At 44.4% G+C, this 21,757-nt stretch overlaps 1 protein-coding gene across 1 annotated transcript in view; it reads left to right on the top strand.

Annotated features, from left to right (window-relative positions):
- ST8SIA1 (ST8 alpha-N-acetyl-neuraminide alpha-2,8-sialyltransferase 1) overlaps nucleotides 1-14,055 on the top strand; it is a 110,694-nt gene extending 96,639 nt beyond the window's left edge. Inside the window, exon 5 of the mRNA XM_063155749.1 lies at nucleotides 1,253-14,055. Coding sequence (XP_063011819.1) covers nucleotides 1,253-1,727 — 475 coding nt within the window. The 3' untranslated portion in view covers nucleotides 1,728-14,055. The remainder of the gene's footprint in view (nucleotides 1-1,252) is intronic.
- Nucleotides 14,056-21,757: the final 7,702 nt, after the last annotated feature.

The raw sequence follows: 21,757 nt of genomic DNA on the forward strand, positions 1-21,757 counted from the left end.
TTTCAAACCAGCTTCATTCTGACACCATGTGCGGGAAGTCTTACAAGGACCTTGTAGCAAATCAAGAGACCAAATATTTAATATTAAAAATGTCAACAAAACCTTTCAATTTATCAAGAACATTTCAAGGGATTTTTTTTTTGTCAAAACAAAGACTGCAAAAAGACCTGGCATATATTATGAGACATTCCAATGCTGTTGACGCTGTTTGGGTTTTTGTTTCCAGTCATTTCAGCTGAAGTTTTGTTTAATTCTTCTGGAGGTCATCTGGCATTCTATTTAAACCTGTGTCATTCTTGTTGTAGTTTCAAAGAGGTTTATACATAAAATTGATCTCTTTATAACCATTTAAAAACATTATTATACCTATTTCTGCCTTTACAAGAGAAAGGAAAAAAAAATCCAGTGCTGCTGGCTTAACCTTTTTGTTCTGACTCTTGTGGTGTGTGGCTAGGGAATTAGCCATGATGACACATGTGCCCTGGCTGCAGGGACCGGGGAGAGGAGGCAGCACACAGCACACAGGCATTTGGGAGCTGAGGGAGAATGGGGAGCAGCCTGGCTGCAGTGCAGGCAGCGTGGGAGGCTTGGCCTAAAGGGGATTTTAGTGCGGCAGGCTCTGCGCTCTGAAGGCTTTGGTCAGGAAACCCCACCTCTGGAGTACGGCAAGGAAAGGTTACAGCCCATGATACTGGCTGTGGAGCAGTTGGTCACTCAAACATCAGGAATAAAACAGCCATCAGCAAATAGCCATTGACAATTAAACAAATTGTAATGTGCTGTTTTGCTAGCAAAGAAATAGTCTGTACATATACCTTGCTCTCCTAATCTAACTTGGCTTCTTATTTTAGTCTGCCTTCAAGAACAACAACAACACAGATTTGAAAAAATTTTTTATAGATTCCCATACCTGAAAAATCTGAATATTTGGACAGATGAAAAATACTGCTAAAAAGGATTGAATCTTACGGAATGTTGTCAGTGTTGATTTGTTTTTTTTAAAGAAGATGAAATCAGGAACATTTTTGAGTTAGCAGGATACCAGATAGCTTTCAACTCTCTATTCAGGTGTCTGTTTTCCACAGAGAGGCAGTGTCAGACAGCTCGGAGTTGGTCTGGACTTTGTCCGGGCTCAGAAAAGGTGCGCATGTTTTGAATTGTAAATATGGGTATGAGGAACAGCCCTTCGGTGGATTATCAGACATCTGGGAAACCATGTGTGACGTGCCGATTTTGCCTTGTGCCGTTGCAGGTTCCAGAACCTGCTGTGGTCCCGCAAGGCCTTCGTGGACAGCGTGAGGGTGTACAACCGCAGCTACATCTACATGCCAGCCTTCTCCATGCGCACGGGCACGGGGCCCTCGCTGCGCGTCTATTACACGCTGCAGGACTTCGGCGCCCGGCAGTCCGTGCTGTTCGCCAACCCCGCCTTCCTGCGCGACATCGGCCGCTTCTGGAAGGGCAAGGGCATCCACGCCAAGCGCCTCTCCACGGGGCTCTTCCTGGTCAGCGCCGCCCTGGGGCTGTGCGAGGACGTGACCATCTACGGCTTCTGGCCCTTCGCCGTGGACCTGCGCGGCGCCTCCCTCAGCCACCACTACTACGACAACGTGCTGCCCGACTCGGGCTTCCACGCCATGCCCGAGGAGTTCCTGCAGCTCTGGTTCCTGCACAAGAGCGGCGTGCTCCGCATGCAGCTGGAGCCTTGCGAGCAGCCCTCGGCCTGAGCCCGCTCTGGGACACGGGGAGTTTTTCATTTCCGTGCTCTGCAACAGAGAGCTCTGGGTTATGGTGGTTGTTTCTCAAGGGATCTGCACGGACCGTGAAAATGCTCCTTGAAGGCCAAATGGAGTACGTCCTTGTTGTTCAGTGCTTTGTGGAACTGGGAGAGGAGGAATGCATCTCTCCATCAAGTCCATTCAGCAGCGGTGGGAAAACTGTCAGAAGCAGCCCAGCTGAACTTTGCAGGGACGTTTTTAAGTGACAAGTGTACAAAGGGCATTAAGGCTCAGAGAGTCACAGGGCCGCTCATAAGCTTTTGCTGACAGTGCCAAATACGACTATCTCTTCCAAATTCCATTTCATTCCAGATCAGCATCCTGTAGAACTTTCCTTTTTCCTTGCTTTTCCCCTCTGTTTGGGGGTGGGTGTGTGTGTAGGACAGCATGTGTGTGTCATTGACTCCTTGTTTCTTTTCCTTTTATTCCTTTTATTTTTGATGTGTTGCCCCCTCCTCCGAGGAAGGAAAAGGAAGGGCTTGAAAGCCTCAGGAGCTGAGCACCATCAGCTCCTCTGAAGACTCTGGGGAGAGTGAAGGTGCTGAGAATCTGGTTAGAATGTCCTAGGAATGCCTTGCTGCTGGGGACAGACAGAGCTGTGTGTTGTAGGTGTTATCAGGATGGTTCAGGTCGCTGCATTACAGCTGTGCCGGTGCTGTGCTGTGGGCAAGAGCTGGTTAAGGCAAACTGCTCTGAAAGGAAGCATGTTACAAAACCAGCTACAGGGAAGTGCAGCCTGGTTTCAGTGACCTGCTGCAAGATTTCTGCAGTGACTTTCATAGCAGGGATGGTTCCTGACCTGCTTTTCTGTCCAGCCTTAGGGATTAATTCTGTATTCATTCGGACTCCAGATGTTCACGGACTGTTGAGGGTATTTGAGGGGTTCAGTGGAATGTAGAATGAGGTTCTTCGTGTGCTTACAGCAGGAAAATTTCAGAAATGAATGTGTCATTTAAAATTAGTCGAAGCTTTGAGAATCGTTTCTCTGCGTGTGACTTGCTCTTCTGCTTGGATTGTAACGTTAGCCTTAAAGACTTGTACTTCTCACACGAGATTGTCTCTGCTTGAGGAGAGTCTGGGAAATAAAACAGCCTTTGGGAGCACCGAGAAGCTGCACAGCCAGCAAGGAAAGGAGAAAAGAGAAGGGCATGCCTGCTGCAAGGCAGCCCTGCTGGCAGTGGAGAATCTGTCAGTGTGCACAGTGCCTGAAGGACTGTTTTATTTTGGGTTGTTACTTGGGCAGCAGATGGTCTCTCACTGTGGAAATGAGAAATCCTTTTGTTTGTTTGCTTTGGTTTAGCACTGGAGGACAAGAGGAGAATCCCAGCTCGGTCTGCAGCACAATTTAGGCTGCGAGATGTTGCCACCATTAACTTGAAAAATCCAGATCAGTGTTCTCGTTCTTATTATCTTCTTACTGAAAATCTAGCCAAGGTGTTGGAACAACAGAACTGTCATCAACTTTCCACAGCAACTTCCTGTGCTGTTCTAGCCCCAAAGTTCCAGTATTTTGGGGGATGTCTCTTCTCAAGTGTTGATAAGGTCTCTCCTTGTAGACTACCAGCTGCAAGTTCTATAGATATAAATAATTTTTTTAAAAAGTGAAATCCATGGCTCCTTTTTAAATATGAATAGTTCAACACTCTGTAAGAAAATGGGGACAAAATAATAATGTTTTTCTTTTTTAAATTATGTTTGATAATAAAAATTTTCTTTTGGAATATGGATATTCCAAGCATAAAGTGGGCACTGTTTTGTAGGATTACAGGGCAATGCTAAAGGGTAATGTGGATATTTTGGGGTGTTCTAGCTATTGCTCAGATAGAATCTGAATGTACCTCGTAGCCCATGATATCTTTGTCCATGCTTTCATTAAAAGTACAGTCAGCACACCGATGGAACCTCACCTGATAATTCATTCTGTTTCATTAGTGCATTACTTGTGATGTGGGGACTCGGTGAGGAAGGGTGTGAAAGTAAAATATTTTCCTTTCTGCTTGTTATGGCAGAATTTGACTGAGCTGCCTTTCTTGGAGACAAAAGAGGTGCCTGTATGGTTTCTATTGGGTGCATCAGGTTTGCACTTGTGAGTGCTTTATGGATTCCATTATATGTGCAAACAACATTTGGAATATGATGTGCTACAAATGGCACATCAGCAGGGTGCCAGCATTTCCTTGAGAGCAGGAGGGAGTGGGAGAGTGAGGGGGAGCTTCCTCTTGGCTGGTCACCTTGTGCTGTTTCACCAGTACTTAGGAATTCACTTCTGAACCTCTCCTACAGCTCTCCAGCCCCTTGGTGATTATTTGTTCTGTGTGTTGGGGAAATAATTGCATGAGAAGAACAAGTGGTTTTGTAGGAAAACTCTGAGTATTTTGTAATGTCTGGTTGTTCATGTTCAGCCGGTGCCCTGGGTATCTGGAGATGTCGTGTTCCCCACCTGAGTAGGACTGAACCTGAGGCCTTTGCTGGTGTCTGCAGTCCTGGTGTTTGCTAGGAGACAGCTTCCAAGGAACTGTGGGGTTAGGAGGCACCCAGGCCGTGTGTGATGTGCAGCTGATACTGGAGACGTCTGTCGTTCTGGCTCTGGTCACATCTGCATGCAGTGAGTGCGATGGCACACACCGTGCGAGGCAGCCACGCGTGGCGAGGAACTGATGGCTTCAAGGGTGAGCAGTTCTCAATAACTTCCAGCGAACTGGCAGGTGAGAAACAACAAGAAATGCCACTGTTGAGAGGCAAGATCTGGTTGAGCTTGTCAGTCCGTGGAAACGCTGGCCAGCACTCAGCCTTTGCCCAGCTGGTGAAAGGGGAGGCAGGGGAGCACTGCAATTGCTCTGTGGCAGGAGCAGTGAAAAGGGCAGAACCAAGGAGCTGGCAAGGTAAGAGGGGCTGTTAGCTGAGAGAATGCTGCAGTGAAGGCATCCATGGGGACTGTGGGCTGGCCTTGGGGGTGTCCCACAGCAGGGCAGCCCACGTGTAGGAACACTGATATCAAATATGGCATTGCATGGAAGGGCCTGAGAATTTATCCATCTTCAGGAGGGAGGTCATTGCTTGTGTTGCTGTGTTTTTAGTGAAGTCCTTTGAAATCTTACTATTTGTTAGTGAAGTTCCCTCCTGCAGCACCTGTTTCCACTGCCAGTTCCTGAGTTTCCCTGATAGTGTGGCTAAAGCTGCACAAATCTGCCAGGTTGAAAGCCACTGCAGTTCATCTTCAATAAAATCTGGCTCAGGCTGGCCAAATGATTTGTTAATATTCATAGCTATTAATTTTATGATAGAGGTAACAAGGGACAGAAGTGCTGGAATATTGCTCTGCCTGCAGAGCAATCATTGTCCCGTGTCTGTGAGGAGAATAAATTAAATACCTGTACAAGAAGGGCATGCACTGAAGTCCCTCTTGATACAATCTTTTTGGGCCTGTATATGTTCTTGAGGAAATCAAGACCAATTTTTGAACTTGTGACAAAATCATGTGAAACTTTCCCTCCTTGTTGATTAGGAAGCCTCTTGGAGCTCTTTCTAGATCAGACAAGCAAAACAGAAACCAGCAAAGCAGAATCCTAGAGAAGGGAGTGGGAGGTGTGCCCATGAGAATAAAAACATCTCTAATTTTGGCACAGACTTTGTTACAGTGCTAAGAACTCCTGCTCATGAATGTGCTACTTTGATATTTTTGCTGGAATGAAGGTAACAAGTTTGGTGTGAGGCAGCTACTAAAGTCAAAGGTCTAAGCCTCTGTTACAGATGAAGTTTTACAGAATATGGAAATATTGGCTGGTTTTTTGACTTGACTACTTTCATGTTTTTGTTATTTTCCTCAAAATTAATGTTGTTTTCTAGGCAGCTGAGTTAGCCCCTCTGTGAGAGCTGAAACTATGCAAAGTATCTGCTTTCTGAAATGTAGTGTCCTGAGATGTGTCAGTTACAGCAAACCACTCCTGGAAACAGCTTCATGAACACCGACCTGGTATCCAGCTCAGCCTGGCCTGTAATTAAGGTGCAAGGGAACATTTATTGAGGAGTGAGGAAATGCAGGAGGTGACAGCAATCTCAGCATTTGCTGCCTCTCTGACTCTCCTCCAGCCTAACAGATTAGTAAGCACTGGAAGAAGTCCAGGTTATAGGAAGGACAGGCTGTTTGTTCCTGCCCATCAAACGCAGATGTAAAATGGACTAACCAGCTGCTGTCCTGAACCATGGCCTCCTTCTAAAGCTCACATGGTGCAGTTTCCATTAGCTGACTCTTCCAGGGAAGCCAAACTCACCAGGCTTTGTCCAGAAATGCCTGTTCCCCATCTCCATGGTTGTTTGAGGAATGTTCTGGGTGCAGTGACCTCCTCTTAGTGTGGATTTGTATTTCTGCCCCAAGCCATCATCCTGAAGGATCTCTCTTCCCTGCCCTTCCAGATGACCGTTCCCTTTGGGGACTGAGGTGTGACTTTAAAAATCCTGCCATAAGGCAGCTAATATGTTTTGTAGTTTGAACAAGCTTTTTTTTTAAACTATTGACAAATCCGCCAAGAGCTCCAAATAGAAAATATGGCTTCAGCCAGGTGTTGGTAATTCCCTCACTGGAGAAGAGCAAGAGGATACATGATAGAAGGATGTGGTTTTCAACTGTTGTAAAATAATACCTGTTACCTCGAATTCCCGTATTTTATCTCTTGGAATCTATCATATGTTTGACTTTTTTGTAGTTTCTGAACAGAACAATTAGTAAAAGATTTAAAGTTGTTTTTGTTAAATATTAACAGACTCGTTTCCCTGAGTGGAATGCCAAGACCCAACAGGAGGCTTAGCCTATCCTCCCTGGCTAATATTTTTTGGCAGCAGCGAGACCTTAAACAGCTACTCATTCCTCTCTGATTATTCATTTCCATCAGTTTTATTGCAGCAGGCTGGGCCCTGGTGTATTCAGCCTCTTCAGCTTAATGCATGTGCTTTAGAATGAATTTCACTCTGCTTTTCAGCTACGGTGGGGGGAAGAAATGTGTTGCAAATTGAAAATGCTTGGTTTGGTGCAGCCAGGAGAGAGGCACTGCCAGGTTCAGGCTGCTCTGGGCTGTCTGCAGCTGTGGCTGTGCAGGGCAGAGCAGGGCTGGCTCTCCCCCTCTGGAAAAGGCTGATTGTTCCTCTGTGGCTGTGCCCAGCAATGCCCCTGCCTGGGCCCAGGGCCAGGGGCAGCAGTGTGAACCGGCACCCCGGGCACGCTGAGCCCTGTCCCGATTCACAGTCAGCAGTGCTGGCAATGCTGGGAGCTCATCCTCATCCCTCGGGAGCCCAGCCTGCTCCCAGCAGCACCTGAGATCCCTGCAAGGCTCAGGAAGGCCCATTAATTATTGCATCCTTAATTATTGGCTGTGTGCTCCCTCTGCTGTGGGGTCAGCTCTCTGCTGAGCTCAATGTTCATCCTGCCTGGGACCCTCTCAAGCAAGGGAACCTTTAGCACCCCGACCATGTGGAAATTACTGTGGGATTTGAGGCCTTCATCTTCCAAGTTAAACTCTTTTTTTCCCCCTTTTATGCTGGATTTAACTCCTGTGAGGGACTCCAGAGTGAGTTTAAGAAAGCAGTGCCTCTAGTACTTGTTCTGTGGGTTTGTGAAGAAGATGGTGTTCAGTAAAACGCTGGAGTACCTTTTGGACAGTTCCTTCTGATTTCTAATTGTATATTCAATGAATTGTTTCAGTCAGATGGGACCCATAGCAGAGATGAGTTGCATCATTTTCTGTTAATTGGAAGGAAACAATTACAGAACTGTATTACATTTCAAGCTGAATCTTACCAACAACTCAAGGAATCTTCCTTGTGCAGGAAGCTTTGCTATTGGGTGATTATCTTGATAGTAAATGAAAATTCTTCACTGAAAATAAAAGCATCATTTGGAGTACCGAGACACTAATTTGAGTCTCTACTCTGGTATCTCCAGCAAAGATTTTGGTGTTCTGTAAAAGTGCCATAATCGCAACTTATTTTTTTCTTCTGTGCATGTGTTCTTATAGGAGATGCTTGAAATTTTTTTATAAGCCCTCCATGTGCTGAAAGCAAACACTCCTTCATCAGGAACAGGAGTTTGTTTTTGGGTACCCATGGTATGCAGAGTGAAAGTGCCAGGAGACGTCCAGATTTCAGGAAAATGCTGGTTTGGAATATTCTGGCAGGACTCCCTGGAGCACGTGAGTTGGCTGCTGCCTCCTGAGCTGCAGAGTTTGGGCAGATGATACAGGAAAAAAGCAAAGATATTTTAGCCATTTCAGCTCTGGCTGCTTGATGTGTCCCACTGTGGAGTGGTGTTTGTTCATTCTGTGGGGCCTTCAAGGGCTCTGATCCTACAGATCAGTCCTGTGTTGGCTGGTTAAAGGCCTGGGCTTGGTGCTGAAAGCTCCAGGAGCATGGAGATGCCTGGGAATTGTCCTTTGGCGTGTTATGGTTTGGGCACTGCAGGGTCTGGCCTGCTGCAGAACATGTGCCTGAAAACCATTGTATCTGGGTGCCCAAAGCCACCTTAGCCCAGTTACACCTGCATAGCTCGGGCGTAGGGGAGGCCCTGCAGGGCGGCTGCCTGAGGCTGCTTTCATCTCTGCCAGTAATCCAATCCCCACTGAGGCAACGCTGGGTTAGGGCAGCTCTCAGTGAAACTCCCCCTCCACAAGCATTTCCAATAATTGTTCCATGCAAAGGCAGAAACAGCAGATTTTTTCTTGTTCACACGTGTCACTCTGCATTGAAAATGGAACAAAAACTCAGAGCTCTTACCCCTTTCAGAGTGCTGTGAGGACTCCCTAAATAATAGATTGGCACAGTTACATAAATATACATAAAATAACCTGAGGTTTATAGCTCAGATGCTGGTTAGTGTCTTGAATAATTACTTCCAAATCATTTAGAGGAAAAAAAATTGCAGAAATTTTACATGTGAAAAATATCTCTTTTTTTTTTCTCCTAAAATGTACTAATAATTAAAGAAACCATGTTAAAAGACATGGGAATTTTCCCTGGTTTCCTTATTCTGCACTTCAAGTTTTGTATTCAAGTCCATACTTGTGCAATTCTAGATTGTCCCATGTGGTGTTCATAGACTAAAAAAATATAATTAGAAAAAAAAAAAAAATGAAAGAACAAAAAAGTTATATTCCAAATGTAGTCAAAAAAAAACAAAAAACAAACCAAACCAAACCAAACCAAAACAAAAAAAAAACAAAAACAAACAAACAAAAACAAACAAACAAACAAACAAAAAAAAAACCAAAAAAGCAAGCCCAGAAGCCCAGGACAGGTTCAGCTCTTCTGAAAGCTGTGACTATTTATGTGCTGCCATTTAGTAGTGGTGGCCAAAGAAGCAGGCAAAGGTCAGAAAGGAGATGAATGCACTAAAGGACACAATATTGCTGGTAGAGGTAAAGGGATGGAAGCATCGGTTTAAATGCTTGGAACCCAAAGTTGTTAATTGATGTTATGTCTTTATTCTTTTGCTTCTCTTTCCCTCAGTTGTTGTACTGGGAAACTTGCCCTGTTCACAAGTTGCTTAAAATTTTCTCTGCACTGCACTGAACTTTCCTCTGGCCCTAAACCTAAAAGTTACCAGAGAGGCAAAAACCACTTCAGGTCTATCAATATTTGTATGCAGCATTTTACCTCTGGTTTATCAATATTTGTATGCAGCATTTCACATCCTCCTAGTACTAATTACTCTATTAACTCATAGTTAAATGAAATAGTGGAAACTACTACTTATCCCAGAGTTTTGAAATCGTTCTTCCTGTGGTGATTTCTGTGTTAGGTGAATGAAGATTACTTTTAGCTCAGGTGTTGTGAGAATTAATTAACTCATGCTTGGGAATTAAAATGGAAAAACCCCAGAAATGTTATTAAGCTTATCTGTTTTGAACAATGCAAACAGGCAAATGAACTACCCTCTTTATCTGAGCGAATTTATCCTTCTGAGTTAAAATCCTCTGCCTTTGTTAGGAAGTACAATAGCAACATTCTGTTCAGGGCACACCTGGATTGCAGGCAGGGAAAAGCTGTGCATTTATAAAGAGAAAAGGTTTTCTCCTCTCAGCCACACCCATCAATCTACAAACCAGATTCTCTGCTCTCTTTCCCTTGTCTGACTCAATCAGATCAATAGAATTGGCTGGATTTTAACTAGTGGACTGTTCTCAAACTTGAGGGAGTTCATCCTATGAAAATCTGAAATTATTTAAAGCACTGTCAGATCATGATACTTAGTCAAAGTATCATAATTGTGTAATCTGCCAATTCCTTTTTCCCCACACGTTTAGACCTTGAGCAGATTTTGCAGTTTGTTGGGTGCTTCTGTAAGGCAAATCTCTCTCTGCGTTTCAAACTCCTGCCACACTGGAGGCATCCCAGGCTGAAATCCAGTTGTGGTCCGTGTCAGGTCCTTGTCTCGTGGAATGATCCACGAGCTGCTCCATTTGTCAAGGGCATTGGCTGAGCCAAGGGAAAATGAAAAAGGGATTTTCAACACTGGCAGGCTTCACCATTCGCTGGCTGGAGCTGTAACCTCAATTCATTATTCTTGATGGATCTGATGTCTGCCAGTGTTTCCTCTCATCAAATAATTTTGTTAGATTTTATTGATGGAATGGGATGATCTTTTCCCCCTGCTTTTTGACTGCAATTCTTCTTTTTTGATACTGTTTGCAAGAAAGAAATACTTCTTTCTTCTCTCTTGTTTTCTAAGATGACAATTTATATTTAAGGCATGATTCGAATCTCAAATGCTGGTTTTCTTTAAAATGTTGGTCTCACACTTTTTTTCTGTCTTGGGCACAATATTTTATTTCATAACAGTACTTATGTTTTCAGTGATGAAATCTCAACAAATTATCTTCCTCTTTAAAAATGGAAAGATTTTCTGGCTTTCATAAAACCCAGTTCATGAAACTGTCAAGTGTCTTTGGGTTTTATCCTAAATAAATCAGTGTGGCATCATTCCCCCTGTTATTAGAGACTAACAAGACTCTGCCTTGTCTAGTCTCTACTCCATATTTAACCAGATCCCTGTATCATACAGCCAGCTATTATTTAAGGAATAACTACAGGTATAAGTAGTAGGAACAGTTCCTTTTATCCAGGCCCAGTTCCATAACCATGAGGCCAGAATGTCAAAGATATATTCAAAGTTCAATGGGCCTTTTGAAAGGTACCTGAAGTAGAATATGAGTATGCTTTCAAATTTCAACCAAATCGTGAATAATTCTTTCACCCTGATCTACATAAGAACAACAACCAGTGTTAATGATTTTGCAGCCAGTAGGAAATTTAGAGTCATTCTGTTTTGTAAAACTATACCAGACAAATCACGGACTTCTTGTGGGGCTAAAATTGCATCTGAAATTTGCTTTTCAGTATGTTCGATAACCCCTACTGTGATCAAATACTGTGTTTGGAGTTACAGCTCCATGGGCACAGGCCAACAGCCCAGTCTTTATCTGGGGGCAAAACTTACCAGACCAATTTTCACATATTCAATACCACCCTGGCAGGTTGTTCTCATGAAGAGCTTTTGGATACATTTTGGACTAAAGCTGCATGCACATTCTGGGACCAAATCTGCACTGTGGCCACCAGCTGTGCATTGAGCATGCAGAGAAGAACCATTGAAGTAGCACAGTCCTGATTGGTATCAGTCCCTGTTTTCCAGTTGTTTCAGGTCTTTCCTTTGGAGCAGGGAATTCGGGGTTCCCTGCCAGCAGCCCTGGCTTGTGGGAGCAGTCAGGGCTTTGAATGCTCCTCCCCACCTGGTTTGGGGGGTACCTGTCCCACCACTTCACACAGAGCCAGCCTCCAGGCTGGAGCAGGGCACGAGTGCCCAGTGCTGCTGGGATGGGTGACAGGATCCATCTCTGGACCCTCTGCAAAGTGGGACTTAAAGCCAACCCTAGCCCCAAATACTAAAAACACCTGGCGCCAATACAAGCATTCTTTATTTTAATTTTATGTCTCATGGAAGTTACGAGGACTTGTAAACTTGTTTGTTTTTACACATAGCAGACACTTGGCTTTAACCTGTGTTAATGCTGTTTCCATCTGGCTATTTTTGAAAGCTCCAGCGAGAAGCAAGCAAACAAAGACACCAAGGAAATGAAAGGTGCCTTGCTGTTGATTTCCTAGAGTGGTACACTGCTCTGATAATGAACTGTGAAATGTAGCATGTGATGATGATGAATGTAAACACTTGCATGTCTTGTTATGTGAATGTTGTCTCCCTGAGATGGGTTGTTAGTATGAGCTCTGTAGTGAAAAATACTGGAAAGAGAAGGGAAGTGGAAAGAAGATAGTTGTAGTGGGTTTTGCAGTGAACCACATCCCCTTTTGACTGCTTTTCCTTCTCAGCTTTGGTAACATGGCCCTCACCATTAGGATAGTAATAAACACACTGCTCTGTTCCTAAAGTCAAATCTGCCTCTTTCCAACACTGGGAGGGACAATCTGTGTGTATTTCCAGCCCATCTGATCTGTTCCCAGGCGTGGGGCTGCACTGGCTGGATCACTCAGGCTCACTGGTGATGCCACAGTGTGTGTTTGGTGCCCCCAGCCCACACCTGCCTCCCCAGGCTGTGCCTGTGCCAGGAGATAATTCACTGGGCTTTGGTACACTTTGCACTTAGGGCCAGAAGCTGCAGTGCAAACTAAAACTCTGAGAATTCCCTTCCATTTCTGGTAGGCACAGCCACCAGAAAGGAACTTGGGGCAACTTGGGAAGGTTTCGTGCTCCAACGAACAGAAATGGGCCGGGCACAGGTTTTTCAAAATTGTTAATTTTGCATTTACCTCACAGATGTATTTAGGAGAAGTGAGTGATTTCCCAGGGCACCAATATGTGTTGGAGTTGCAGCCATCCTGAACATGTGCCCTGCCAGGGGAGCAGGGAGTGTCACTGGGTTATCCCACTGGTGTTTGACCTTGGGAACAGGCTGTGCTGCCTGAGGGCAGGCAGCCCATGGAGTGCTGCTGGAAGCCTCTGCTGCTGCTCCCTGAGGCTGCAGGGTGCTGTCACCTTCCCTGAGCTGCCATCTGACATCCCAGCCCTGCTGCTGTGCTGGCTCTGCCTGTGGCAAGGGGCAGTGCTCAGGGAAGGGTGCTTGGATCCGTGGTGCCACGAAAACCTCATCAGGTGCTGGCAAGGAGCTCAGTGTTGGGGTGAAACCAGGTGGTTTGGGGTCACTCTGTGCCTCACAGCACTGCTGCCATGCAGAGCCCTGGCAGGACAGACTCCAGGTTTCTCCTGGCTCTTTAGGGACAGGGCGCAGTTGCCATTTCTGCTCTCTCACACAGTATTCCCAACGGAGCCATGTGATGTGGGATGTCAGTGTTAGCTGTTAAATTCTAGTACTTTTATCTGCATTCCTTCTTCCCTTGCCCAGTTTATTGAAGAAATGTGATGGTAAGTGGTAGTTTGATGTCTTGAGGTGATTTTGAAGTAGATAAGCACACCATGATGCCCCTAAGATTGCATAATTCCATGGATTTGTTTTACCTGCAGTGCCCAGCATGTAATGTTTATGTCTCATTTCTGGTGTGTGTAAGCTTTACAGGCTGGATATGGTGCCCAAATGAGAGGAGCACTTGGGTGAACATCTCAAATCACTGGTTTTTGGCATGCTCAGGGGCAGAGGTGCTTGTGTGGAGTGTGTTAAACATCCCAAAGTGTGGTGTTGTTCTGAGTCTTGTGAGTAGGGCTTCGATCTAATTCACTCTCCAATGTAGCAGATGTTTGCTGTCAGCCAACACCGTTCAAGGACTAAGGGAATCTCTTTCTTTGCCCTGCAATAATGTATTTTCTATGATTGTCAGTAGAATTTGTTCATTTCTCAAGTACTGTGCAGTGCTTCTTTAAAGAATGTCCCTTTTTCAGGTGGTTTCATGGTGACTGTACCCCAAAATGTCTAGATGTCTCTTAATTGCAAAAACTGCTTTGTTATTGAATGTATTATTTATTAACAGTATCTTGTCTTTTTCTAGTTGCATTTTGCAAAATGTGCTACAAGCATCTTCTGTGATTTTTTATAAGGAAAGTCTTATTTATAATGTTTGTGCAAGTGGATGGAAACAAATAATGATTTTATAGCAGCCCATGCCTTTTTTCATAGCTGCAGAGTCTTAATGATCATGATCAGAAGGGACAGGCTCATTGTTTTATTTAATTTTGATGAAATTTTTCAGAGTTAACTATTATGTTACTCATTATTTGAAATTCATTATCCTAACAAATAAATATCGCCATTTTAAGAAATGAAAAGAGTATTTGCAGGGCTTCTTTTTCTTCTCTGTTCCTCGCTCTCTAACCCCAGATGTCCAAACAATGCAGGCAATTTCCTGTTGCTCTGTACACGTTAAACCTTCCCTCCTCAGCCCCCTTGAAGGACAGCGAGGATGAAGGGGCAGACAGTGCTGGCCACTGCAGGACAGCTGCAGCAGGGTTCCTCGGCCGGCGGTACCACCGAGCCACCAGCTCTGCTTTCCTTTGTTGGAGGCATTATCCATAGCAAAGGTGCTCTCTTCTGGGGTAAGGGGGGCACACAGACTCTTTCCTTCAGCTGTGATGGTTCCTTTTCAACAACCCATGTTTCAAGATGAGTTAGAGTCCATTTAACTTCCAGTTTTATCAGGTGTGGGCAGATATAAATTGCTGAAGCCAGTCAAGGATGACATCCCAGTGATGATGTTTATGCTAGAAATCCTCAGGTTATGCCTTAGCTTTCCTTGGCTCTGTCACACATGCATTTCCTTTCTCTAAATGCATGTTCCTACACAGTGAGGAGTAAATGAGAGTTCCTCGTTATTCTCTGTTAATAGTTCTTTATTGTTAATGTACCATCTCTATCAAGGTGGCTCTCTGGATTAGTTCCTGTTGCAAGGAGAGTCCAATGTCAGTGAGGGCTCAGAGAATGAGAACTCCCTGAACTCCTGTGCAGGATCTCACTGTGGGTGCTTCCCTGTGGAGGCAGAATTGCCTTGGGATGCAGGAAACCCAGTCCCATACCCAAGTCCTTGAAGGTACACTGCACTTGGAGCTGGTGAATGCTACTTGAAAGTGATGTCTGCAGTTTTTATTCCTTCTGGACAGGAATCCTTCCTTAGTTACACCCCTGATTCCAGGTACTTTTGTGTAGCTGTGTGCCTCTTCTTCCTAACCCTTTAACCTTGTACACTGATATTCATTCCTTATAGGAAAATATGCTGGGAAAAGGCAAAATGCTGTCAGTATCAGGGCCTTAGGATTGCTTCTGTCTGACTTTGACAGGAGACGCTTGAATGTCATAGGGAAGGACAAGAGAAGCACATCCAGTGCAGAGAATTCTCCTGGGATCTCCCTTCAAATCCTCTTCCACCCACATTTCCAGCACACAGTGACATCCCCAGCGTGGACAGCCTGGTGTGCCTGGGACTTTTTGGCTTCCAAGGATCTGTTTCACTGATGTGCTTTCCAGTCCATCCCTGCATGGCATTTCAGCAGAAGTGCTGCACATTCTCCATGGTTTGATTTGGCTGGCTGGCAGAAAATACACTCCGAAATGCCAAGGTCAGCTGGCAGAGAGAGCTGCAGTGGGGCTGGTGAGGGTGAGTTAATGCAGACATCCCCATCTGGTGCAATTCTGCCTAGCCCTATTGAAGGTACTGTGGAGCTGATGCCGCAGGCACGCCAGGATCTATAGCTGGCTGTGGCATTTTGCTGGGCCTGTTCAGCCACAGTGAGCTTTCAGCCTCCATCAGGCAGCACCTGCTGTCCTCCAATGAACACAGAAATCTGTGTTACATGGGTAACACCTTCAAGAAGATCTTCCAGAGAAGACCTGGGGGACTTGGGATAAAACCCTTAATTTGTGATTTTCTGCTGCAGATTTCCTCCTCACCCCCTCAAACTGATCAACCGCTTTATGTCAAGTGCTGTTTGTCGACAAGGTCCAATTCTTTGCAGTCTCTCAAATATTCAGGTAACATATTCTTAAGGAACTGGAGAACTTGTGGCAGGGAGAACTGGAGACTGGAAAGAAGCAAGCTGCCCTGCCCAGCAGTCCCTCCAGCGGGACACAGCTCCCAGGCCGCCGTGACATTTTGTGTTGCCATATCTGCTCAGAGAACATTCCCAGTGTGCCATAACCATGAGGTACTGTGCATTAATTAAACTGCTACTCCATAAAAGACCCTCCTGCATTGTCCTGTCAGGTGGGTAGTTCACCTTCCCACCATGGAGTGTGGCTTATCTCCATCTGCCAATGCTGAGGCCCTGCATCTCCCCCAGCCAGCACTCCCCATTTATTACTGCTTTGATCAAAGCCACCCAGCAGCTGGGGTTATTATCCCTTTACTCTTCCCTGCACTCTTTTCTGCTCCTTCCTCTTTCTTTTTGAGAGAAAAGGCTTGGAATTTCAATTAAAAGGTTTCTTTTCACTGTTTTCAGTGGCTGTTAATTCAGGCCTTACTCATCTCCACCTTTTAGCCTCTTCCCTGAGAACCTCAAGATCTGCAAATCTGGTGGGCTAAGCAGCTGAAATTAAAATTTAAAAGCAGAACATTTTTGTATTTTCTTTAATCTAATTGTTCTATTTAATTTCTGTATACACATATATGTGTGTGTATATATGTACACTTTTGTATCCTGGGGTTTGGTGAGAAGGCTTCAGATATCTGAAGCAGACTTCTTACTAAAGAGGGATTTAAATGCAACCCTTTTGGATATCTGGATATTTTTAAGATTGATTGTTGGGACTCAGCTACTTTCCATTAAAAGGTCTGCATGGGCCCCTTTTGTAAAGAACAAAAATTACTAATTTAATTATTTCAAAAGATAAAGGGAGGTGGAATCATTTGCTCTGATCCACTCTGCTACAGACTCCTTTTACTTGGTAGGCATCTAACAGGGGTAAGATTGTAATGTGGTTTAGATCCGGTTCTTGTCTCAAAAAAATTCCATCCAGTTCTCAAAAAGATCACTGTAGTATTTTCAATATTTTTATTTCAGTTCATCCACTTTGTATTTTTCCTATATTACATACCCATAATTGAGAAAAAAAACAGGGTTTTTTAACCAGTACCAGCAATGCATAGATCCCACAAAATGGTTAAAAAAATCAAGTACCTGTATATGCTTCCAAAGAAAAAGGCAATATCGTGTAAATAAAAAAGAGATTCTAGATAATTTTCAGGTAGGATTTATGCATCAATTTCTTAGAGCTTTGTATTCACCCATTAGGATTACAAGTGGTGATACTTGCAGATCTACAAGTTGAAATTAATCTATATCCATGTTATTATGCAAAAATATTTCACAAGACATAGAGTATCTCCCAAAAAGGGTTTGTTTTTTTTTTTTTTTTTTTTTACTGTGTTATACAGGCTTACTACCAAAAAATATTATAGATGATGAGGAAAAGATATTCAGAATCCCTGCTATAAAAATTATCTGCCATGATACTAAAAATAAAATACAACTGTGTATGCTGAATTGCCATCAGGCTCTGAGTGGTGTTTAAATTTAAAAAGTATTCTAAGACAAAACAAAGTACTTGAAAATCAAGCTAGTGTGAGATTTTCCAGTAAGGAGATGAAACTGAAAATATGCATGTGAGAGAGAAGACAAAGTTCAAATAGTTCAGTTGCATTCTCTCATAACAACCCTGTGCCATAATGAGTGTTTTTATCTTAATGTGTTTTTCAGAGTCTCTTTCAGAAAAGTCTCCCAGAAGTTGTTCCACTCAAGTTATTAAAATGAAGATTTGGTTTGAAGGCTTCAGCAGTTCAGAGAAGCAATGTAACAAACTTTCTAAGCCATCCACGTGGATCAGGTGCTCTGCCTTCCTCACATGCCCATCTCCCAGCCCCTCACTGCCACTGGGACGCCACTGGCTGCCAGCAAATGCTGAGTGAGACAGTCCCGCTGTGGTGGCACACCAGACTGGCGGGGGCTGGGAAAGCGGGACAGAAACGTGACAGCAAAAGGAAATTGTGAGTGCCAGCGCCATGGTGGCCTTGGGTCCATTCAATGGCACCACACCTGGGGCTCAGAGTGCACGTGGGCTGTCCGGTGTGCTTTGGCTCCTGGATTATCAGCTGCTGGGGTGGATGATTGTGAGAGTTACCAGGTGGGTGTCCTCAGAGCTGTGTCTAACAGGGAAATGGCAAGGGCAGCCGTGTTTATGAGGGACAAGAGGGCTTGGGAGGGCAGCAAACCAGGTGTCACGTCAATAATGCAGACCTGCCATGGTCAGGGACCACGGGGTGTGCCCAGGAGGCTGAGACAAGGATTTCTGCCATGCAATGAGTGATTGAATCAGTATCTGCAATCCTGCACCTTGTGGGCACAGAGTGTGTGCTGATTGGGGTGGGCTGTGCCCAGTCATCCCCAACTGGCCCCAGCTGTGCAGCACAGGTGAGCAGCATTGAAGGGAACGAGTCATGGAGTGCCCAGGGGCACTGCAGCAGCAGCAGGGCACAAAACCCTGGGCTGAGGGACAAGACAGAGCTGCAGATGCTTGGAGCCTTCTTTGGTGTCAGTTGTACCTCTGCCATCCACATCTGATGCTGGGGTTGGGCCAAATGGCCTTTAAAGCTCCTTCCCACTGGAATGATGACTCTTCAAACTGTGATTCTCCCAACTGTGAGTACTTCCTTTGATCCCTCTGCCCTGCCATCTTGGCACCAGGTTACAGGTGGGAGAGCTGCTGTTTGTTCCCGGGGCAGTTCAGCAGCCCAGGGGCCTCCCTGCTGGCTTTTCCAGGCCCCAGTGTCCCGACTGACGGGGAGGAGGACAAGCAGGCAGCGAGGGTGACCGTGTCCTCGGCTGGGGGCACTGTGGGAACACGCCTGACAGTGGGGACTGGAGCATCTCCTGGTGTTTCTGTGGCACTGGGGCATGGAGGGTGAGGGCTGCTTTCCCTTTGCCTCCCAGCTCCCTTCCTGCTCCCACCCGCTCTGGCCAAGCCCTCTCAGAACTATCACCTTCCCCAATTGTTTGAGTACTCCACATCTCTTCTTCTTTTCTTCCATTTCATCTCCTCCCTTTCGCTCCTTTCCCAGTCCCTGGAGTTCTGCTTCCCTTTGGGGCCCTGCAGTTTGTGGTGTTCCCTGCCCACTGCCCCACTCTGAGGGATCCTCCAAGCTCCACATTGTCCCCACTCAGATCCCCAGAGGCATTGCTAACGCTGCTGCTCCACATTAAACACCTTGGACAGACTGAAGCAGATGCTGTAGGGAAAATTCCACAAAAGGAGCCTGGAGGAAGCAATTACTTTTTCATCTGTGCATATTTTGATGGTCTGAACTCTAGAAAGCTCGTGACAACCACACTGAATATAAAATAGGTCTAAATAACTATTTATTCAGTGTAAAAAGAAGAGATTCCTGTCTGGCAAGAAAAAAGAAAAGAGTTCAAAAGAGGAAAAGGAGTACAGAAAACCAATACTACTGACAAAGTGCTTTTGAAGATGATGCCAACATCATCCTTCTGACAAATACTGGTATCCATCCATCACTCAGATGGGTATTACCTGCTTCCTGCAATTCTGAGTTCACAGATCCCCATGGCTTAATTCTGCACACCCTGCTGGCACCAGGCAGGGCTCAGAACAGATGTACCCAGAAAATGGAAACAAATATTGTGCAAGCTCTTCCACAAGTACCTGGCACAGGCTGGCCATGTTGAGGGGTTACTGACAGCAGCACAAACCTGTGGAGCTGGGTGGGATTGCTGATCTGAAATCTCTGGGCAGAAAAAGAAGCCTTGTAAATGAAAATTACTGTTGTTTGGTATCACAGGCAATGTCTGTGACCTGTCCAAGATCACCTGGTCTCTCCTGGTTATGGCCTTGTTGATGCAACTTAGCATCCTGCTGGCTTTTTTGCTTGTTTTCCACCAGGGTTCATGTAAAATTGATAGTGAGATATATTAACTTAGTGGGTAAAGTTTGGAAGGGATTTGCACTGCAGGGAATTGAGCCAGAGGGGGCGTAAATAGAAAAGAGTTCTCCAAGTCCAGGAACTAAAGCTGGTTGGCTTTTTGGGTATGGGTTTTGTTCTTGTTGTTGGGGTTTCTTGTTGGGTTGGTTTTGGTTTGGTTTTTTTGTTTTTGGTTTTCTTTGGTCTCAGGTGGCTGGTTTTGTGGATTATATAATACTCTGTGTTTGGTTCAGGCTCAGCCTAGGGAATAGTTTGTTTTTCAGTTGCTGAATAACTGAGTAACCAGTGATGGCTTGCTTGGACAGGCCCCTGTCACAGAGCAAGAGCCTTGTGTGGGCCCTGCCATCAGCACTGCTCTGCCCGGAGGGAAACAATTCAGCCAAGATCTTTACATCCATGTTTCCTTTCTTCTTTTTGTTTTCTTTTTAGCCTTTTCTAAAAAATATCTTCTCAAACGTGCCTGCTATATGTGTATGTGCACATCTATTTTTCCTTAATAATGGACTAGTATAGGACTATGTTGGTGGAAATGTTCCTCACATGAAGGAATAAGTTCCACTTTTTCCAGTTTGATTACAGAGCAGGACCTTTACTATTTCATAACTTGCCAGAAAATATTTTCTCTTCCCTTCTGCTTCTCATTAAGAAATAATTGTTGAAGTATGTCTCAAGATATAATATGATTACAAGGAATGTGTTCATGTTTTAATCCATTTTCAATAGTTCATAAGTCTTTTGCCATGCAATTAATGAAACAGAGTATGAACCAGACTTTTCTGCTTTCAGAGGGATGTGTAAGGGGAAAAGTTCAATTCTGTGTTAAAAAAACTTGTGGGCAGATAATGAGAATTTCAAGGGAAGAGTAGCAGGATTCCCAGAAAAATCACACAGAATTAATGAAAATGTAAGATGAGTTCAAGCTCAGTTCACTAAAAATCTCAAGGAGAGGGAACTAGAAACTCTATTTCAGTTTGACTTGAGAAGAGCAGAAATAAAACTGCGCAGAAATAATTATCGAAAAATCTTGCTAGTGGTATACTGTTAAAGTTGTTGGGAATTATCAACATCCCTACAAGACTTTAAAGTTCCTGTCAGACTCAGATCATTGTTCATGAAGGGTTAATATACATTCACCCATGAAATATACAGGTGAATATATATTCACCTATAATCTTCCTCTGGAAGCCATGATCACAAAAAATGGCTTTGAGCTGTGATAAAGAGCAGGCTGAGGGTAAGGCTAAATAGGCTGAAGCCATTGATGAAAAGAAGAGATGGAGTAAAATGGTTTTATTTTTAATATGAGCATCTACCGGGTTCCAGAGAGGACCACTGTGTGCACTCATTTCTATTCTGAAGCCATCTGAGCTCACAGAAAGGTCCCTGGATCTGCCTGGGCCTCCCTGTTGGCTGAGGAAAGCTCTCCTTGCACTCCTTTCCCTCCCCACAATGTCTGAAAGTACACTTATGATCATCATGCCCTTGCTCCCTCACTGCATTTAAATGTAAGTTCATCAAGACTGTCTGCAGAAGGTTTTAATTCTTTAACAACTCCTAGATTGTTCTTCTCAGTCTTCTGCTTTTTCACTTTCTTGGAATGTGGGCAGCAAAGCAGCTTGTAATATTCCCAAAGCATTTGTACCAGTATTAATGCAGAATTAATAGAGGAGGGAAAATCACTGCTTGCATTTTATCCTGACAGAAGGCTAGAATTTAATTACATCAATTCAGGAAGAAGGTGGGTTTTTTTGTCCTTCTTCATGTGGTTTATAATTTTTTTTAATATGGTGATAGCCTAATATTCTTATAGATTGCATATGTCAAATCAGCTGTAATGGATATGTTTGGAGTGCAGCATTGTTCCACAGATTAAGCCTAGACTTAAACGTTCATCAAGGTACTAAGCAAAAATACGGATCATTGCTCTGGGCAGTTTTATTTTCCAATTTAAATTTAGATTTGTGAAGCCACAGTGGTTGCACATTCCAAAGCAGCACAAGCAGTTCTGTATGCTTTTAGCAGCTATTGGACATTCTGCCCCAGAT

The sequence above is a fragment of the Melospiza melodia genome, chromosome 4 (genome assembly GCF_035770615.1).
Source record: "Melospiza melodia melodia isolate bMelMel2 chromosome 4, bMelMel2.pri, whole genome shotgun sequence".
NCBI classification, from domain to species: Eukaryota; Metazoa; Chordata; class Aves; order Passeriformes; family Passerellidae; genus Melospiza; species Melospiza melodia.